Here is a 20,931-nt window from a genome sequence, read left to right on the forward strand (position 1 = left end):
CCTCTCTATCTTTCACTGTGTTTCACTCTGGTTTAGAGCTCACGGGGTACATAAATGTGGCGTTTCATGGCTCAGCGTGCTGTTTATCTGTTTGAACACATGGCTCATGACACTACTTCTCCGTAATCCAGTTGTACGTGCAGGGGTAGTGCGATGAACCAAGCCTCTGTGTTTATTTCTTTTTTGGGATATGAAGTTCTTGTCAGGTGGTTGGTTTCATAGGAATACATTCCCCTCCAAAGGCACTACTACACCGAACAAACTCATTTAAGCTGAATTCTGTAGAGTTCAACTGCAGTTCATTAACACAGTTTTAAAGCACTTGTGAAATATGCATTGTAGCTGCTTTCTCTATTTTTAATTTAAAAGCGGAACAGTAGAAAAGCCTGAACTTGTGCTTCACTTTGCAGTTTTTATTATAAAACACAGTAAAGCAGACCAGACCCCCTGAATTATTATTTGGCCAATGCTGTTTAATATACAACAGCTTTGCTCAAATTTACCCAAGTTGTAGCAATCCATAGTTAGCTTAAAAACGTCTGACTGTCATTCCATATTCATGTTCCCTAGGAGCAATAGACCTTAAAAAAAGAAGGGAGGGGATTATTCTTCTCGGTTTGGCAGGAATACCACATGTACTTATGGTTCATCAGTTCTGATTCAAATTGGAAGAATATCTGTAATTTTTGTTCATATCAGATACTGTCCAGATGATAAAACAGATAACATCTTCAATATTGGCTTTGCAACCACAGAGAATTGCATTGTATATTTTACAGTGATAAATGAGGCATCGTTCAAGTACTGTAAGCTGTGTATAGTAAGCTGGTCTTTAAATATTTAAAGACTAAATAATAGCAGCTTCCCTGTATGCAGTGCTTCTAATGAACCTTAAACTATTCTGTGTTGCTGTGGGTTTTCTTTCTCTCTTGATGCCTCCCCCCGCCCAGCTTTTTTTCCACTTCTTAAAACGATTAGTAGGAATTTGAGCAAGGTGTAAGTAGAATCAGGCCTTCCCAGCTGCAGCCAAACAAGTTCAATGAATTGGAAGTCCCACGAAAAGGCTCCGGTTAAAGCGCTCTGCTTTGGAGAAAGCAGTTCTACATCCATCTGCTGCAGCAGAGAGACAGGACTCAGGCCCAGCCTGGTGGGGAGGACAACCAGTCACCAGCCTCGTGCCGTTGGTGGGTCGTTCACGTGGACTATTGACTTCAAGGTGGAGATGGCATTGGGGTGTCTCCAGGGTTAGGCAGCAGCTGACTGAAGGGTGTTCTTGGTTGAACAACCTTGAACGTGGGAGCCTAAATTCTGCCTGACCAGAGCAGGGTTTTGGCCCTAAAAAGTCCCACTTGGCTGGTAGTTATTTCTCAGAGCTGCCCCAAAGGCAGTGAAGCACCGCTGGTGGTTGGACATGACCCAGCTGCTTGTTTTGTAGCTCTGAGCATTCCCAGAAGGATCGCTCTCCGAGAAGGTATCACTTCACATGGAGGCTCCGGGGACAGGGGTCCAGTTCGGCGACTGCAGCCTGCGCAGCCCTGGGGGCTACTGGAAGGACTGGGAAGGATGTGGGTTGACCTAAGGCCTGAGATGCTTCATCTTCCAAGTGACAGCCTGCGCTCAGAGCACCGATCCAGGGGGTGAGACATAGCGATGGGACATCAATGAGACACAGGATGCCTTCCTCAGCCCAAGGGAGTGCAAATCCGTCTTCCCTCCTCCCATGAGGGTGCCCCGAGCGACTCATTTTGACTCGTGTGGGTGGGTCACTTGCTGCCCTTCTTGTTGAAGCTGTGATGTTGTGCAGAAAGGAGACTGAGGGAGGGAGAACCGCACCACAGTCGCTTTTCGTTCTGTGACGGGGATGCTCACCCAGGGAGCGGAATCCTGAGGCTTGGCTGCTGGGGTTGCACACGTTTCATGTTAAAGCATTCATTGATAAAACATCCCTTTCTTTGAAAAACATTGGCAGGAAGGGATGCTGGCTCCATATGGATGAAGGTTCTTCTGGAAGGTCTATATGAGGAATAATTTCAGAGATATACCTGTCTTCAGTGTTTTCTGTTGTCTAAAGTAGCTGTTTAGTTGGTATCTGAGGTAGGCTTCCAGATCTCATTGGGAAGACCAGTTACGTAACTTTCTAGGTATATACAACTTTTTTATATTAAATAACTTAAGACAAAAGTCCAGAAGACATCGTTGTGATCATTTAACCTGACTTCCTGTAGAATAAAAAATAGAATTGTAGTAAATCAATTAATTTTTTAATAATAGCCTACCCAGATTTATATCAGGTACCAGACACCATCCTGACTTCCTTAATTCCCGGCAAAGGAAATCTGTAAAGCAATGCCATTAATTAATTACCTTTGTTATGTATGCTTGTGTGTCTTTGTAATCTGAGTATATCTAGTTTTATAGTGACTGATTATCTTGATACCTTTGTCTTTTGGACTGGGGCCAGAGAAAGGATTTCAGAGACGTAGGGGCAACGGAAGGAAGGGGTACGTTAATTGACGTATGCATTTACATTGCATGTTAGAGGAAGTACTTGCTAAAATTAAGGAGCAGCTTCTTTTTACACATCTAAATGATGGCCAGATGTAACTTGCCAGCCTGGACGGGGTGCTCAGAGCTCGTCCCTCTGGAAGCAGGGGGCATCGAGGCCGGGAGGGCCCCCCTTGGCGGGAGGGACCGCTGGGTTCCCGGCAGAGTTGCTGGAGCAGCTTCCCTGACTGCCGAGCCAGGCTGTGGCCACTAGCTCACGTATAAACATCTACGCTGTAGATGGCTAAAACCAGTGAGACAAATCCTGCTAAATTCAGCATAATCTCATTTTGTACGTGAAAGCATATATGCTGTAAAGGAAAATCTTCTTTTTTGCTTTCAAACCTGTAGCAAACAATTCATCCCGGCTGGTTACACGATCAGCATGTACGGCTCTACGGCCTGTCAACATGTACGGTGTGAAAGTGCTGAGGGCTTTCTGGCTGAATACTTGGGATAAGACAACTAAAGAATGGAGTATTCGAATGCTGAATAGCTTTACTTTTGACTTAATTAAAAAAAGACCAAAGAAAGAACTGCTGGTGGCCTCAGGGCTTTTAGGGTTTATTTTTTGTGTGATCCAGACACAGTAATGAACACTCAAAGCTTCTCAGAGTTGAATTTGAGTTGTTAGTGACAAAAATGGGGTAAAGTACCCAGTTCTCAAGCAAATTAAAAATGTACGTAATTGGTAATTCTTTGTGGGAATACTGCAGTGTATGGGGAAAAGGCCCATTTGGGGAGGGGGAGGTTGTACTATATGCATTTAAATTACAATATAAATTCATTCTGTTTTGACTGTTTTAGTATACTGCTTATATGAAGTTTTAAGTTGCTGGCAGGTATTTATTTTGGAGAGTATAAGTGAAATACTCCATTTACTGCTTTGAAGCTCCAGCAAACTCCTTGATTTTAACACTTTCTGTTGACAGCTTAGTCTTTTCAGCAGTGCTGCTGTTTGTTTTAAAGAAGCCCATGCCGCTGTATATTGCTCACATCTCTAGTCTGGGCTGATTTTTCCCAGCACTTGGTCTGCTGGAGAGGGTGGGATGTGTGGTAGGGCAAAACACTCAGAAGCATCTCAGTAATTCAGCCTGTGTTGGCAGGACATGTCTCCTTCCTGAGCTGGGAGGAGACCTCTTCCATGCACCTCCGGCTCCGGCAGCCTACAGGTGACAATATTGTGTTATTCTGAATACAGTAGTCATGTAGCAAAGACTGTGCTTGTGCATGGTGCTCCTTCTTCTCCGTAGGCAGGGCACAGAGTAGAAAGTATTCGACATTTACTTGGGGAAGATACAGTTGTTCAGGCTTATAATCCAAGATACCTGCTTTAAATGCAGGTTCCCGCTGAAGCTTGCCAGATCACCACCATCAAATGAACCTGTAGCAATAACTCTTCACCACAGCCAGGACGACTGAAGCAGGACATCAGCCAAGGCCACGTCAGTTGGCACGTTCCCTCTCCCGGTAGCTAAGAATGCCGAAGCATCTCAGTGAAAGGATGGTGTCCCCTTCGAGTGCCTGCAAACCTGGTAATGCCGTGCTACTGTGGGCACTTTGTAGGTGGGTCCTCAGTGGAGAGTGACTCACAGTTGGTACCACAGCTGTTTGGTTTTTTGGTTTGGGGGATTTTTCTCCCCCCACCCCCGCTTGCAATAGATGAATGGCTTAATTAGAGTGACTGTTCTGAAGCGCTCAAGAGTTTAAATTTTGGACTTGTAGGAACTATAAAGAAAAACGTAAAAGGCCTTGTTTAGCACTAAGTACCAATCTAAATTGGAAATTTTACTATACTTAGGCCTATATATATTATTGTCTCTGCTTTATTTAATACTTCATAAAAAAACTACCAACAATTTTTAGCTCCCAAATCTTAGAATAATTTCGTGATTAAAAAGAGGTGAATCCTCTCTTTCTGCCTGCAGTTCACTGGCAGCAAGCACGCCTGCTCTTCACCGTAGCCCTGAGAAACCAGCTCCATTTAGTAGGAGGCTTCGTCAGTATTTCCAGAGGGTTTGGTTTTGGCTGCACACCTTACATAGCTCAGGAGAGTGCCATGTTGGTGAGGCTGTATTCTGTACTAGCGCTGGCCTCCCTCCTTTGCCGTTCCCCTGGCCCGGGTGGAGGCTGGCCTCTCCCGCCTGGGTGATGCTGCAGCACAGTAAAAGTTCTCATTGTGCAGAACTACTGAAATAAGTAGGAATTTTGCATACAGTGGTTTTGGAAGACAGGTCCCATTCCAAAAATAAACAGTTACAAATACAGGACAGTTTTTCCACGGCTTTGGTTTTGTGTACAATGACCCTCTGTGTCCTAGTGGTGTGCTGTTCTTTCCAAATTATTTTGACCCATCTTGTCATGAATAGATGTTTTACAGCAATGCTGTGAGCTGTAGTGTGGGCAGGCTGTGAATGCTATAAGCGAATTAGAAACTGAACATAAATTTTGTGAAATTATTGCAACATCATGTCAAATGATTGCAATGTGTGACTTTACATGACAAAAAGACGTTGGTCATGGAAAGTAGATTATAGTACGGATCCACGGTGTTTTTATTTGTGGCACGCATACAGCTTCCATGTAACTTCTCAGTCATGGTTCCATTCAAAACACTGAATTTTTTGTAGAAATTAGGGCCTTCATGAGAACTGCTCAGAGGAAAATGTTGGCAATAGAGTAGAAGTATTAACAATAATCCAAAATCACTGTTATCTATGATTCTATTTAAAAAACCAAACAATCAAACAAAAAACTCCTGCCGCTGATTTTTGACTGTGCAGTGGATATGCTGACTGGATTCAGAACACAAGGTCTGGGAACTGCATGTTCCAGTTTTATTTTCTTTTGGTTCAGAAGTCTTCCCACTTGATCACAGAAGTACCATCTAAAATTCCTCATGCTCTTACCCTGCCTTGGTAACTTCTTCGTAGCTGATGCAGTTCTTATCTCCCATTCTCCAAGGGCTAAATCCTGTGTCCGGGGGGAATCCAGAGAAGAGTATTTGGGTAAAGAGACAAACAGAAAGCTTATTAGTCTCAAACTACCTAATTCTTGTAATGCTGGTTCTTCTGCTGCAGTAGGATATCGAGCATTTTACTTTGGAGAGATTCCGTGTTCTTTAGCTCTGATATTTTTATGGGTCAGCGACTTCCCTATTGCCACTCCCAGAGAGGGAGAGCTCTCCTCCTAACCTTTTCTTCTGAACTCTGCCACACGGTTGTTTAGGATTTTATGTCTTCATTCAGCATTAGTGTTTTTGAATCATGGAATTAATGTTGGGGCTTCAATAAACTTAAAAGAAGGAAAGCTGTAGCAGCTAGGAAATGTGATACGACTTTGCTTTAATAATTTCTTAGACCTGTCACTGTAAAAAAAAAACCCACTGAAACCCCTGCTGAATGATGTTGGATGCTTCACTGCACCAGCAGTACTTTTTAAGTATTGAATTCTGTGGCTCTTTGGGGCGGGGGGGGGGGAAGCTACCTTTGATATTCTAGAGCATCTAATAATTTAGATAGCAAGATATTTCTTAGCTTCCTTGCTGTTTTACCAGGAAAAGAACCAGACAGTTAAAGACTTTGGTGGGTTTCAATTCTGATTACATTACTGATAGACTCTGGCTTTGCAATTCCTACCATGTCTAATCTCACATTGAAGCATGTACTTTTACTTTAAAAGACAGACATAGAAAGCTGGTTTTGATTTTTTTTAATTTATTTTGTTTTTTTCCATGCTTTTTGCTTGCATATTTTACTTTTTATTTAACTCTTAGGAATATATATATGGAAACAAATAGTGTGTTTAACATTTTACAGTGTTGAACAATAAAAATATGTGGTCCATGGCATGAAATTATACAAGGTAGAACTTTGAATGTTATAAAATTGCTTTGTAAATGCCCTTTGAGAAGTATTTTGCAGGACTACTTACTTCACGTTCTAATAACATAACCTGTATAAAGCTGCCTTTAAGCTTTGTAGTCTTCCTTCTGCATGACAGCTTTTTGCCTGTCATCCTTGGAGTAGAATCCCCCGTGATACTTGGGTTTCCCTGGTTGTGGTGTTTGGGGATGTAGTTTGTTGTCTCCGGGGACAGAGAGCAGCCTTGCTCAACTCATTAATGAGGGTGGTTTGGCCAAAATCCAGAGTGAGATGGAGGAGCTGAACAAGGCACAAGAGTTCACTGTCACTTCTTGTCCAAGAGCTAGGTAGGGCATTAAATGAGACTTGCAGGCAGCAGGCTCAGGACCAACAGATGCAACCACCTTCTCCCCAGCTAGGCTGCGGAAAGGCTTGTCACAGGATGTTGTGGATGCGATGTGCAGGTTTACGTGGATTCAGTGGCGTTTCGACAGTTGCTACAGGGTTCATAGATACAGAAACATGATCTTCAATTGAATGAATATTAAGGTTTGATCCTGGAATCACAGGGCTAGAGGGGGAATTGGAAGATTGTAATGCAGTCTGTGGTTTTAGGCAATAAAAGCTTTGATAGAGTTTAATTGATGAAAATCATTTTATAAGTAATTCGTCTTTTCTTCACTTGTCCAGATCAGATGAAGCTACAGATGACACGGCCAAAGTCAAAACAATGCATGAACTGATGAGAAACAGCATTACCTCCTGAGAACATTAGCTTCCTAGTTGCTGGAAATCCTAAGTGCGACTTTACTACCAAAAGAGACCCTGACGTTATGTGATCACTGAGCAGAGTTTGCAAGAATGGAAAAGCAAAGGACCCCGCTAGCTGCATCTCTTAAATAAAAATTCCCAAGATTCAGCTGAATCAAAAAATTATTCCAGCCATGGGAGAAAATGCAAGTTTTTGGGAAAGTTTGATATATGCACATCCTACATGTACCACCTGGAAGCAAGAGGCAGAGGGATCTATCTACCACCTAGCCAGTATTCTCTTTGTTGTGGGCTTCATGGGTGGAAGTGGATTCTTTGGGCTTCTCTATGTCTTCAGCTTGCTTGGATTGGGCTTTCTCTGCTCTTCTGTTTGGGCTTGGCTGGATGTCTGTGCTGCTGATATATTCTCCTGGAATTTTATACTGTTTGCTATATGCTTCGTCCAGTTCATTTACGTTACCTACCAAGTTCGGAGTGTTTCCTTTGACAGAGAATTCCAGGAACTCTACAGCGCTCTCTTCCAGCCTCTGGGAATTTCCTTGACTGTCTACAGGAAGATCGTCTTGTGCTGCGACGCAGAAGTGGTTACGCTGGAGAAGGAACACTGTTACGCCATGCAGGGCAAAACACCTATTGATAAACTGTCCTTGCTTGTGTCAGGCAGGTTTGTATCGGCTTGTTCAGACTTACTGCAAATATCTTTATTTCTTCCTCCTCCTTGAAAACGAAAGCAAAAAAAAAAGCCTCATTTGTGTATTGTTCGTTCATTTTCCAGTACAATAGATTAAATATTAATGCAAGTAATATAAATATTAATAGGATAAATACACTTGTCTAGGACAGCACTAGCATAAAAACACTAAGCACAAAATCTGTAATAGCATAAAGAAAAGGATTTTAAGTCATTCTTTTCCAGACCACTGTGTCATAGCACTTAACAGGTTAGGCAGATAAGGGAACAAATGTGTGCTTCAGTCTTCAGGCTATGGTTTGCTGTCTATCTACTGCCTAGCTGATGAACACGGCATCTTTCATATTTTTCTTTGCTAGTATCATCTGAAACAGGACTAAAAGGTAGTTATGAAACTGAATATACTGAGATAAACTCTTTTTAATAGAGATCTTGACTTTGAGACAGATTGTATTTGGTTGCTTTCTAGGGGGTGGGAGAAGAGAGGACGTAAGGGAGAGCAGAAGGCCTAAAAGCGCCCTTCCATTACAAGGGGACATAGTCGAGCCCTATCAAGAAGGGGATAGAACTGAGTCCCTATCAAGAAGGCAGAACTGAGTCTGCAGTTACTGTATCTGCGGCCCTTGATTAGACCCTGAGGCAATAAATCCACCTGCTTGTACTCCCTGCTTACTGGAGACCCTTCTGGCAACCTTGCTGATGCTTTCTTGAAGGGAAATACTAGCTTTCGACCACCACAAGAGTAGATGGGATACCCAGAGATGATGGCCTTGGTCTGTCTTTGATGGGACACTTCGTAGGTGCATTTTGACAGCCTGCTGCATGGACAGATGGAATTTGTAGGCAGCTTGAAACTCAGCTGATTTAGGACTACTTGCAATGAACAATATGATTAGGTAGTTGTCCTTAATGACACCCTGGTTCAGAGCATTCTTGGGAGCTGTTCAGAGAGTACCACGTGGAGGTTGCTTTTGGTCATAGTCATACTGAAGGAGAGGTGTCCATCCTGCTACATGCCCAGCCAGTTAGTAATCATGCAGGGAGTTCCTGCTACCCTCCTTCGTGCAGGATAGGGCTGCTGCTTCTGATGTTACAAGAAGCATTAATCTCGGGGCAAAGCAGATGTAAAAAGGGGACTCCTACAGCTTGCTTTTTTTCTTTTAGCTCATGAGGTTTAAGCATACGTTTCCCGCTTGTGTGCCTTCAAACTTGAATATGATTTAAAAAGTAGGAAGAAAATTTTTCTTTGGCATCTGCAGAAGGCCACAGCATTCACACAGAGATCCCATAGCTCCATGCTGTTCTCCTGGCTCCAGAGACAGTCCTGTGGCCATGTAATTCCCGTTAAACATTGAGAGAGCCCTACCTAACACATGCCGTGGGGAACTCCTGCTTCCCACTCCCTGCTTTTGCCGCTTTGTTCCCTTTAAAATGCGTATTTACCAAACCTAGAAGTATATCCCATGGTTTTCAAGTGAAGGAGGCGAACGGTGTTACGTACATCGGTCTTTCACCTCTCCAGTGCACGCTGGCCTTTTCATGCAAAGCTTGCACGTCGCTGCACAGACCTGCCCCAGGGAGAATAATACGACTTGAATAAGGCCTGGAAAGATTTCCATTTCAGCTGCATGATTGTCTTGTATTCTCTTTCAAATGGCCTGATCAAGCTGTGTTCAAAAATATAAATAGGATACTGTTGGCCAGTAATCGGTTTTTCATGCTCTCAAAGGTGTATGTAAACTCCTCACATAGTAGAAAGAATACATTCTTGCTGCAGTCATTGCCGCTGTACAGGTAGTACTAACAAATTAACACATCTTATCTTGGTAGGATCAGAGTGACAGTTGATGGGGAGTTTCTGCATTATATTTTTCCTCTTCAATTTCTGGATTCTCCTGAATGGGATTCACTGAGGCCCACAGAAGAGGGAATTTTCCAGGTAAAAGTGGAGGAGGTTTTTTTGAATACTACAGAGAACTGTTCAAGTACTAACTGGTTTAGAAATAAGTTCATTTAGTTGTGGGTTTCGTTTGTGAAATTATACAAACAAGTGGCATTCCATTAATTTGGGGAGGGAAGTCCTCTTTACCCGCTGGACTGGTTATGCTGTTTGTCTCTTCTTTCTGCTTGCATCTTGTTGTTACAACAAATGAGGTTTTTCTTAAAGCTAATCCGGGAGGTAGACTCTGTTTGCATTCTTTGGCTGTGCTAAAGTCCAGCCCTGAGAAACCATGTTTGCAGGAGGGGGGTGGAAGCTGGTGCTGAAGAGGCTTCCCTTCGGGAGGTGAACCGGAGAGCACGGGCTGGGGACAGGCATGCCTGCGGTACAGCTTGGCACGGGGGGACAGCGTGGGACACGGTGTCCATCGGATCTGCCCCCCGTGATCCGTGAGCCCTCCCACTGCTGTCGCTGGGCTGACACGCTGGCTCCTGCCTGTGTGGGATCTGATGTCTCGTGTCATGAGGGCAAATGGCATTTATCGAGAGCTTTCTTTAGACCTGCTTTTCCAGCTGGGCTGCTGAGAGAAAAGCAGGGAGTCCAGGGCCGCGGCCGGGGCACGCTGCCAGCCTGGGTCCTGGCTGGGGCTGCCGCTCAGCGTGGGCATAGGCGTACCGTCACTGAGGCCGACAAGATGCAATCATGCGGTCCATTCCCAGTCACCCTTCTCGCTTGTCCTTTGCACACAGTAGACCTCGCAGAGCTCACTGGCTGGATTAAATGGCTTTGATTGCAGCAGGCGCAAAGACGCGAAGTGTACGTTTCAGACGCAGCCTGCGTGCCCGCTGGGAGAGCGGGGGTGCTTTCTGAGCAAGGGTAGCAGCAGCAATATCACTGCCTCATCACCTACCTATTTTAATTTTCTCTTCTATAGGTGACACTTACAGCAGAGACAGATTGTCGGTACGTGGCCTGGAGGAGGAAGAAGCTGTATCTGCTCTTTGCTAAACACCGTTTCATCTCCCGCCTGTTCTCAATTTTAATTGGGAGCGACATTGCTGAAAAACTGTATGCCTTGAATGACAGAGTGCACGTGGGGAAAGGCTTTAGGTACGACATTCGGTTACCGAACTTCTACCACGTTTCACTGCCAGAGACCCCTCCGGTGCACCCCTCCCACCGCCTGCAGAGAGGGTCCCCCCGGCGCAAGCCCGCGGGGGTTACAAACTGCGGCTCCTTCAGCACACAGTCCTAGGAAGGAAAACTCTGCTGCAGCCATTCCCCAAAGCGATGAAGGGAAATGCAAAGTGGTGAAGCAGAAGAGCAGAAAGATGAAGCAGAATGAGACCCAGTCAAGCCAAATTTGACTGACAAGTGCCATTTACTTTCATGGGAGTAGCTTGAATTCTTCCTCCCTAGAGCCAACGGGTTGGCTTCTGCATTTTGACTGTTTGTGCAATATGTTTAGTTTCTGTTGATTCTTTTGTTGATCTTCATCTCCTTGCTTTTGGAGGAAAACAAATCGTAACAGGCTAAAGTTTTATTGTAATTGTGGTGGCCTCTGTGTTGTGTTTTTAAAAAAAACAAACCCACGGTGTTTGTGATTATACTTTCTCAAAATTATTTGCCATAATGAAGTATAGTCAGTATAGTTAGTGAAAACAAGTAAGTTGTCTTCAAAATATAGCAACTTGCTTGTAACATTAATATTTATGCCACGTGAACATTGTCTCAATTAACGTGAAGAATATTGCAGAAAAAGACTAAAAGACCGGTAGTATTGGGTTAATTTTTTAAAGGAAGAATTTGAAATGCACAGCAAGATTCTTAAAAAACAAACAAAAGAAAACAACAAATTCTGTCCCATGAGCGATTGGTTTCTCTCTGACTGTCCTAAGGAGGTATTATGTGAAAACAAACTTAAATGTAATTGCTGGCATTAGAAAAGTAAAGCAGTTGTAACTGCTGCAAATATAGCTTAGGGAAATGATTGTGTAGTGTTTCTGATAAAATGTGATGCTATAGGACCTAGGCTTCCACAGTGTCAGTGCCATTCATGACGTGTACAATAAATACTGTTAATCAATCCACTGCCAAACCACTGGAGTTTGTTTTACAATATTTTTTTTAGCCAGTTTGTCAGGAAGAAACTGAGAAACAGCTGCAGCAAAAAATACAATTTTTAACTGAAACATTCTTGTTTAGCTTCCAGAGTGACTTTTCTGTGCCTACGAAATTCTTGATTTAAAAGGTATTCTCTCCCTAATTCTGTGGTGTTTTAATGGCATAAGGGAGCACCAGCTCACACTTCGGTAGGAGAAAGCTGGTTTCGACCCTTGAGGTCACTGTGCCTTTGGGGAGAAGTGTCTGAATGTCTTTGCTAACTCACCTTCCTGCTGCTATGCCTGATGCCTGCCAGTAATCAAAAAATAAGAAGCATTACTATTTTATGAGATTGTATTGCTGCTTGATATATCTGGAGGTAGATCACATTTTTAATATTTTAAAGTTGCTGGACTGTGTGGTAGGACAACCATTGTGTGTTTGTGTATGTGTGGGTATACATATGAGTTTAGATCTTGGGAGTTGTTGCTGGAGGACTTAAAATAATGATACAACCTCATGCTTGAAAGACAATCATGCAGTATGTATAAGAAAGCTATTAGAAGTGATACGAAACACCACCTGTTTGAAGGACCTTCAGTGTAGAGCAGATAATGTTGTACAAGTTTTGCTTTTAGCTTTATGTCCCTTTCTCAGAGAGGAAAATCTGCCAAACATAAATACCGCAGCATGCATAGCATGTGATAACCCCCAAATCCTTCTAATAACCCTTCCACGCGATGTATTCTGTATGTATTACTTGATGTGTGAAGTCCCTGAGTCACAAAGCTACTTTGTCTTGGTCAAAAGAGAATTGAAAAAATGCAAACAGAGAGTTCATTGACAGCTATTAAAGACCGGCCCAGAAGATAACTAAGGCACAAAGTGCCAGAGGCTGGCAGTGTACAGTAAGGACGTACAGCTGTGCGTGCCCTCTTCCTATACTTCCCACGGCTGAGGGACAGGATAGCAGGCTGCCTGACCCCTCGGTGTGACTCAGCACAGGTGTTCTCATGTAACTTCAGCGCTGGGATTGGTGTCATGTCTTATTTGTCGGCGGTGCCCGAGGTAGGTAAGAAGCGTGTCACCTCTCATGGATGTTGTCACTTAGGCGGCGCCTCGTGATCCCCGCTCCGCTTCACCCGGCCGAGCCGCTCTGAAAACCTTACGCTGGTTTTTAACAGGTGATTTTAAAATAGCCCCCCATCTCTCATTCTGATAGAATAACAAGAATTTATAAATTTCTGCTGCTGTAACGTGTTGGACCAATATAAACTTTATACTTAATGTTTTATTTGTTAACAATCTACAAACATAAAAAGATTATAGTCTAGAAACATAAAAGAGATGTTATTCTAGACTTAGGCATAATATAAATCATCGATTAGTGCTCTCCACAGTTTTCTTGAATATGTGGGCCTGCCCCATATATTCAAGAAAACCTGCCTTGCCTTAATAGGGTCAGCATTTAATAAACTAGTATGATCATCCTCACCATCAAAATAAGACCAAGGAGTCTTGCCCACCCAATTTCTGTATCAAGCTTATATATTCTATTTAAGCTATAGCATACTACTTAGAAAGATACCTGCTCTGGAGTGATGGGTGCTTCATTACATACTTTAATAATTTTTTCTTCTTTGTGACTGGTGCGTGCCTTGGTTTCAGCTTGATTTCCAACCACAATCCTCTGTGATGCTTTTTGCTGCTGGAATCAGTCACTATCAGAAATCTCTACTAGGACATGTCTGAGTCAATATCTGAACTTACTCTTAGCTAATCTTGTTTAGCTTTTGCTACTGTGCTTTTTGGGCTTTGAGTCACTTTTAAAAAATTGTTTCCAGTTTTCCAGCATCTCTTTGAGTCATGAGTAGCAGAACATTTCAGCTGTAGAATTCAGGGCATATATATCTACAATAATATAAGTACACACTAATGAAACAAATCCTCGCCTATTTAGATAGAAGAAAACTATTTAAATAGAAAAGGAGAAAATTAATATCTATTTGCTGAATTCAAACATTAACAGATTAAATATTTTTCTTTATATTCCTGTAATAATTGAATGCATACTCTTCTGCCCCAAAGTGTTACTGTATAACAGATATTTTTTTACAGTACAACAAAATAAATACCTTATTAAGCTGATTTGTTAATCCCTCTTGAAAATACTTACTTTGACTGCATTAATATGCATAAAAGTATAATAGGTTCAGGGCTTCCAAGGGAAAGCACCCTTTTTTTTTTTTCTGTTTGTCTAATTCACGTTAACTTTCCTTTCTTGTAGTTTTTTGTGTGTCTGCAGTTTCTGCTTACTCTAATTCTACTTCTGTGTGAATCAAAAGAGTTAATTGAACTTAGCACGTAAGTCAAGCCACCTCATCTTGATGAATCAAACCCTGTAGGTGGAGCTTCATCAGTAGGAGTGCGTAGGAGAAAGGCAGCACAAGCACGTCATGTGCCAGCCCCAGGATTCGGGGTCACGTCCCGAACCACGGCTGGCAAAGCCCTTCTAGAGGGTAGCTTTGCAGGTGGTTCTGCCAGCGGAGGGTTTGGACCCAAATCGTCATTCCGCAAGCCACAAATGTTGTTAAACATTGTCATGGACCAGGAAAAAGATGGGACGTTCCCAAAAGCTTGTGGGAGCAGAAGGATTTTGCAGCAGTTATTCTGCTGTGGATTCCCAGGCAGTTTTATTCAGTCGCCAGTTCCACCACAGCTTCTAATTTAAGGGATCTGTGGTGTATTGTGGGGGCAGGACTATTTCTCTGCCTTGGTGGGGTTTTGAAGATAAATGGTGATAAAAGATAGATGATTAATAGCTTGGACACTGAAGTCATGTAAATAAACAACTGCAATAAAACAGTGGTAAATAACTGGTTTAGTTTCCATTGTATCCACTAGTAACTCTCCACCCAAACTTGTCTATAGCCTGGGGGATATAATAATTTTCTGGGAGTAAGGTACCTGAGGCTGAGAAAGACACTGAAGCCAAAAATCCCATTTCATGGATAAATGCTCTAACTATGTCAATGTATAGAAGTGGGCAGCACCATGACCTTCTGTAGCAAGCACATGTCATAGGCGAGCATTAAAGCATCTCAGCTGTGTGAAAGGAGGTGAGCGTGTCCCTGTCCCCAGGCAGGGATTCTGGCTGGATGACCCCGAGCAGCCGGCGGCCTGCCGGAGCCAGGGCTCGGTGGGGGTGAAGCACACATCTCTCTTTAGCGTTTCCCACGTGTCAGTGCTCCTGAGAAGCGGATGGGACAATCTATATACCCGACGCTGGGTTTGGACTTCCAGGGGCCAACTGTAGGACATGGCTACAAGGGTGGGATACAGGCAGGTAAGCTATGGGATGGGTTTAAAACACGTTAGGTATGACCCTGTGTCCTCCCATGTGCCTTCTCTTACACTGGGGTAAATGCAAAATAACTTATCCCATAACAAAAGTGAGGCAAGCCAGTTCACATCTGCTAGGATACACAAGGATGAGTATCAGCAGTTACCATAAGATAGCTGCGCTTTGTTCATTTAACTTGTTCATGTTAAAATCCTTAAAATTTTTAGTGAATCCAGTTGTAGCAGATAGTCTATTTTACTAAGAGATTTAGCTTAGATAAAATATTTTGAATACTTATTTTGAATATGAAGCAAAATTGTGCTGTTTTTATTTACAGAAAGGTCAGGTCTTCTCAGATGACCTTTTTAGAGGTGAATGGGAGTAATTCTTAAAAATCAGTTATACAGCACCATGCTCTGGTTTTTACTGGGTCTCCATTTTCTTGTTCAGTTATGGCTTTTCAAAAACGTACTGTCCTTCCAGTATATATGTTCATATTTTAAAGAACTAAGGAGTAATTACTAGTAAGAAAAAATACAATAAACACTGATATTCTGAAATCAGATATGGAACATAAAACATTTTTATACTGTTTTCTGTTTTTGGTTTTACAAATTATTAGTGCTTTTCTCTTTACCATGGTCATTGCCATTTTAGTTCTGAAACTGCTTTATACAGTGGTATACGTACTTAAGCTAATACTACATGCAAAAGCAATAATTATATATATATTATCTGTATGTTTATTGCAGACTGATGTTTATTGCAGACTGTATCCCTGGTTTTAACCCTATATAATAGGGTTTTGTTTGTTTCTTTTTTCTTTACCGAACAAAGAAGTATAATAAACATTCCTCAGAAGACTGGTCTTATTTATTCATTGAAATCAGAGGAAATTTTTTTTTTTTTTTAATTCTGTATTTGTCTTTACTCTCACAGATCACTCAAACAGTAGCAAGATGCAGTTGAGGTATAATACAACACATTTTGATAGTACACATTTTGATAGTAATTTACGATACGCACAGCTACAGTCCAGCACCTGGATGTGCAAAGCAGCCTAGTTGGGGTGGGCAGTAAATGTGGACCAGACGTTCCTTAGCAATTGTTTGATGCCGACTCTTCTGAAATGGTAGAGGAGGCAACTAATCCAGAAATTGGGTGCTTATTATCTCCTTGAGGGTCATGCTCAAAACAAGGAGTATTTCAAAGACTTTTATTTAGGACTGCTGATCTGACCAAGTGCATGAAATGCTCCTGCTTGATACTTGGGCTACATCAACCTGTTTCTGTGCATTTGGACTAAACTTGTACACTCCTGGTTTGCTATTTGCTCTTGAATTTTTCTTCCTAGCATTTATTTTGGCTTACTTTCTTCCCCAGTATGTTCCTTCATGGGATTATCCATTTTCTCCCCGCTCTTGCTCTCTTCTCTCCATGTCTTTTTGCAAACAAAAAATTAACTTTAAAAAAGCTGCCTCATGCCCATTCACAGTTCTTCTGAGCTCATCTGTTTACCTTTTCTTCCCCCTCAGAGTGTGGAGTATTTTCACTCTCAAATCCTACATGCTTTCTCTGTTGCTTGTTTAAATAATCCCGTAGACTTGTCTTCTGCCTCCCCCCACTTCCTCTTTGTCCTCCTTCCTCAAGTTTTTAAGTTAGATTTTTTGATCTTTTTTTTTTTTTTGAGTCCTGCCTGTCCTTCCAGATATGTTAAACACTTGTTATTTAGCTCCTTTTTTATCTTGAAATAGAATTCTAAATCCTTATCAATAATTTCAAAAATTCCTAGAAAATGGTATTTTTTAATGATGCTAATATGCAAAGTCCTGGAGATTCAAGCCTAGCCTTCACTTCTCAAAAACAGCCACCGGTGAATATTAAAACACACAGCTAAAAAGGACTAATATTGCAACAAAACATTAATTGTCGTTGTACCAACACCCAAAAGCACGCATACATTTATGGCCTTACAATATTTGCAATTCCTTTCATTTATACAGACAGTCACATAGGCTCACACAAATTCACAAAGATCTCTCTCTCACAGAAAACATTGTGAGCTGCGGTTGAGAGGGATTTACTTCAGGATTAGCATAGACATCTTTGCATGATCATTTTGAACTTTCTTTGTGCATGGAAGTTGTCCAAAAAGGAAACAGAGAAATCACAGCCAGTTCAACCAGCGCTGCCAAATCCGCTGTAGCGGGGACCCCTAAGAAATGGGCTGTCACCCAGCAAGGGGACAGATGCAATGCAAAAGCACTGCTTTATTACTCGTCTTCCAATTATGTGTGAAGTAAGAGCTGCCTCACGTTAACCAAGAGCAATGTGTCGACAGCAGCTTGAGTCCTGGACAAGCGATGTGGTCAAAACCCGTCTCCGGTACTCCTCTATTTCCAGAAACAAGCAGACCCGTTGGGGACAGGCTCCGTTACTCCCCGCCGCCATTAGCAAGCTGCCCCGGCAGGGCAGTGACAGGTGCACCGTGACCCCGGCCTTAGGAAATCCAATCGGTTTTATAGCAGCTCTCCTTTTTTTTGGGGGGAACCATGTGATTTAGGCAGAGCAAGAGCAAGCGGAGCAGGGCCTTCCAGCAGCAGTCTCAGGAAACGGACTTGCGAGCAGCTCGTAGGCTTGCATGTGTTCATAGAAATCGTTCACTGAGCAATTTCAAATAATGAACATAGAAATTAAATTGTCAGCAGGAGACTGCTCACACATAATTCGGGAGCAGGAATAATTGCTAAGTGTGATTGAATAAATTGTTTACTGTGCACAGTTTAGATAACTTTAATAGCAAACAAATTTACTCTGCCCTTACACCTCAGGATTGCATACCCTGTGCAGAAACATCTACGACAACCAGTGCATCTGTTAAAACGTGGATACTCTGACAGATCATTTTAGAAGAAAGTTGGCTCCTAGCTCTAAGTTTGCAATAACCAATTGCTATACTATCTGTCAGACACTTGAAAGCCCCAGGATACAATGTTTTGTATCTCTGATTCAAACGAGGTTCACAAGTAGAGAGCCCCTTCTTGTGTAAACAGGAGACACCCTCCCCGCACAAGCAGATGGGAAAAATTGCCAGACTATATTGCGATACATCAGAAAGTGGCCGTCAGAGGGTCTGAGGTAAAAATGCACCAGAATGCACACACTCCTCTTAAATAAACCTCCAGAATATTAAAGAGGTGAGAGTATTTGTCATTCACAATCTCTTCCATACAAACTTCCTTCTAATAAAACATAATTCTCGAGGATGCTTTCAGGTAAAAACCAAATAGACATTTTTTTCTGTGGAAAATATGTGTAATGTGTAATTTTTCAGTTATACAGCACATAATTTCAGCATCTGGGATGGGATTTGTCTCAGTGAAATGTGGCACTTCTGAACTCTGCCAGCACATTTCATGCCACTCCAGACAGTTGTCAAACACACAGAGGATTAATTACTTTCTAAAAGAGCCCCCTTGCATTGTCTATAGAGGGATTTTCAAAGATTAGTTTAGAGTAGACATCTTTTAGCCTGTAGATGCTGAGTACGCTTCCTGAAAACTATAAATGGAAACATTTCATAGATCTCACCATTGTCTGAAAATAGCCCTGTCAGCCTGGCACATCCGGGATCCCAAATACAAAGCATTTGTTCTCTTTACTGAAAACTTTGCCTAAAAAAGGCTGTGGAATCGGGCTCTTGTTTGGAAGAGGCAGAGCGCTTGCAATTTTACAAAAAGTTACTCTATCGTCTGCTTAATAAAGTCTTTGAATGCCCGGCTAGGCTGGACTGAGAAGGGGGAGAGGGAGGCTCTGGTCTCAGCTATGCTTCTGAACTCCTGCCGGACCCCCGCTGCGCGCCGCCTCCCCGCACCGCCGGCAGGCCTTAGTGCCCCCCTAACACCGAAGAGCAGCCAGGCACCGGGAGGTCCGGGCGTACTGTCGAAGATCACAAAGCAGGCCGATGGAGATAAAGAACGAGACTGGGCGATTTGCAACTTCCACGTGACATTTTTCTACTGCGGACCATTACTGTGGAGAATAACTAAATAATTGGAGAAAGTACTTCAGCTATCAAGACTTTAACAGCAAGAGAGAGAAACACGACAGAGAGAAAGCCTGCATCAATGAACAGCTGTAATACCATTAGACCTGTCTCCGCTAACAAAATGCATCAATTCAACACAAATCTCTAAAAATTGATCTCGCTATTTGAAGCCAACTCCTCATCAATGTAGACACAGTTTTTATTTCTTGCCTCTGTCAGATTAATTTATATTAGCAGACTTCAATGAACTTGTGCCTTATTGACATAGATAAGAGGTTAACCCAACCCTTTAAGTCTCTACAGTGGTTTAACAGTAGGACATTAAACTGATTTAATTAAACCAGCCCATTCTCCTACAGTACATGAGACCTTGGTTTAAGAGAATAAACTGTACTTAATACATTCTACTTAGAGAATGTTTATGTTAGCTATATAATTATAGATAATGTTATCTATGTTATCTAGTATTATGTATGTAACTAAAGGTTATGTAAAATTATGGCCATTAATATCTGCATCAGACTATGTGCTATTATCTATATAAAATTGATGCTAGTCATTCTATTAGAGAAAAGAAGGTTTTTCTTCTACGTGCGGGTGCACCCCACAGCAGAAGACTAGAGCTCATCAGAGCCATGTCTACGCTCTTCATCTGCTTACGGTCCTCCTGGAGGGCCAGAAGATAGGGGCAGCTCTCAGACCCTCCCTCATTTCTCTCTTTCTGCTGACAGCTGTCCTAGATACCACCATCGACGTTACCCATGCAGCCTTGGATCCTACCGCTCCGCTGCGCAGGGGAAATGACATTTAATCATGAATATACTGAAATATAAAGATCCCAAGAGACTAGCTGCAATCAGGACAAAGTTCTACACCTTCACATGGCTGCAACTATTATTAGTTCATTGCCAAACTAGGATTTTCTGCATTGGGCTAAGCAGATACTGTTTATCACCAAAGCTCCCCACAAAAACAGACAAGACCTGGAGGGTAATGAGAAAAGTACAAAGACTCTATACAAGACAACTAATACAGCAAACTGTGTTTCTCCAACGCATAGCATTCAGTAATGTGCTAGAAAATGCTTACACGTCAGTCTAGGTTTGTATAGTAAACTTCTGACAGGTTGCTTTGTGCTGCTTTTGGAAGCTACTTGGCTTTGCTCCAGCAAGCATAGCTGAATATTATCAATCTCAAACACATGCTAGATGCTATCTCTCATGACCGTTCCTGTGGCCATGCTATCCTGAAAAAAAATTTTTCCAGCGTGCTTACTCTGCATATCTTGGGAAAGAGCGAATACATCCATAAGAATGGCCACTCAGAGGAAACACAGTCCCAAATCAAGTCCTTCATAATAAATTCATAATATATTTTGGAAAATCAGGCGTTACACCAGGCAGCAGGATTCATAAAAACTCTATTCACGTGGCACACATCACTGGAAAGATCCAGATCTCTTCTCCAAGATGTAAAGGCAAGAACAACCATAACAAAGCTGGACCCTCCTGGACACATTTATACACGATGTGTATGTATATAAACAGTTACTTCAAAAATGATTCAGGATTCTGTATTCTTCTTTCCAAAAATATTTAAGTATAATGCTGACCATATGCTCTTGGCTGC

General features: G+C 42.3%; 1 protein-coding gene across 1 annotated transcript; it reads left to right on the forward strand.

The window, feature by feature from the left end:
• The first annotated feature begins 7,351 nt into the window (after nucleotides 1-7,351).
• Nucleotides 7,352-11,063, forward strand: POPDC3 (popeye domain containing 3). Its single transcript, XM_009588055.1, has 3 exons — nucleotides 7,352-7,842; nucleotides 9,700-9,808; nucleotides 10,743-11,063. Exons 1-3 carry the CDS (start codon nucleotides 7,352-7,354, stop codon nucleotides 11,061-11,063), a joined length of 921 nt encoding a protein of 306 aa, XP_009586350.1.
• The last annotated feature ends 9,868 nt before the right edge of the window (nucleotides 11,064-20,931 follow it).

The sequence above is a fragment of the Fulmarus glacialis genome, unplaced genomic scaffold (genome assembly GCF_000690835.1).
Source record: "Fulmarus glacialis isolate BGI_N327 unplaced genomic scaffold, ASM69083v1 scaffold35871, whole genome shotgun sequence".
In the NCBI taxonomy this organism is placed as follows: domain Eukaryota; kingdom Metazoa; phylum Chordata; class Aves; order Procellariiformes; family Procellariidae; genus Fulmarus; species Fulmarus glacialis.

Excerpts from the sequence above, each read along its gene's own strand:
- POPDC3 (XM_009588055.1), top strand. The coding sequence starts at position 7,352 with ATGGGAGAAAATGCAAGTTTTTGGGAAAGTTTGATATATGCACATCCT. Across the intron at positions 7,843-9,699 it reads TCCTTGCTTGTGTCAGGCAG|GATCAGAGTGACAGTTGATG; the intron begins GTTTGTATCGGC and ends TTATCTTGGTAG. Across the intron at positions 9,809-10,742 it reads CAGAAGAGGGAATTTTCCAG|GTGACACTTACAGCAGAGAC; the intron begins GTAAAAGTGGAG and ends TCTCTTCTATAG.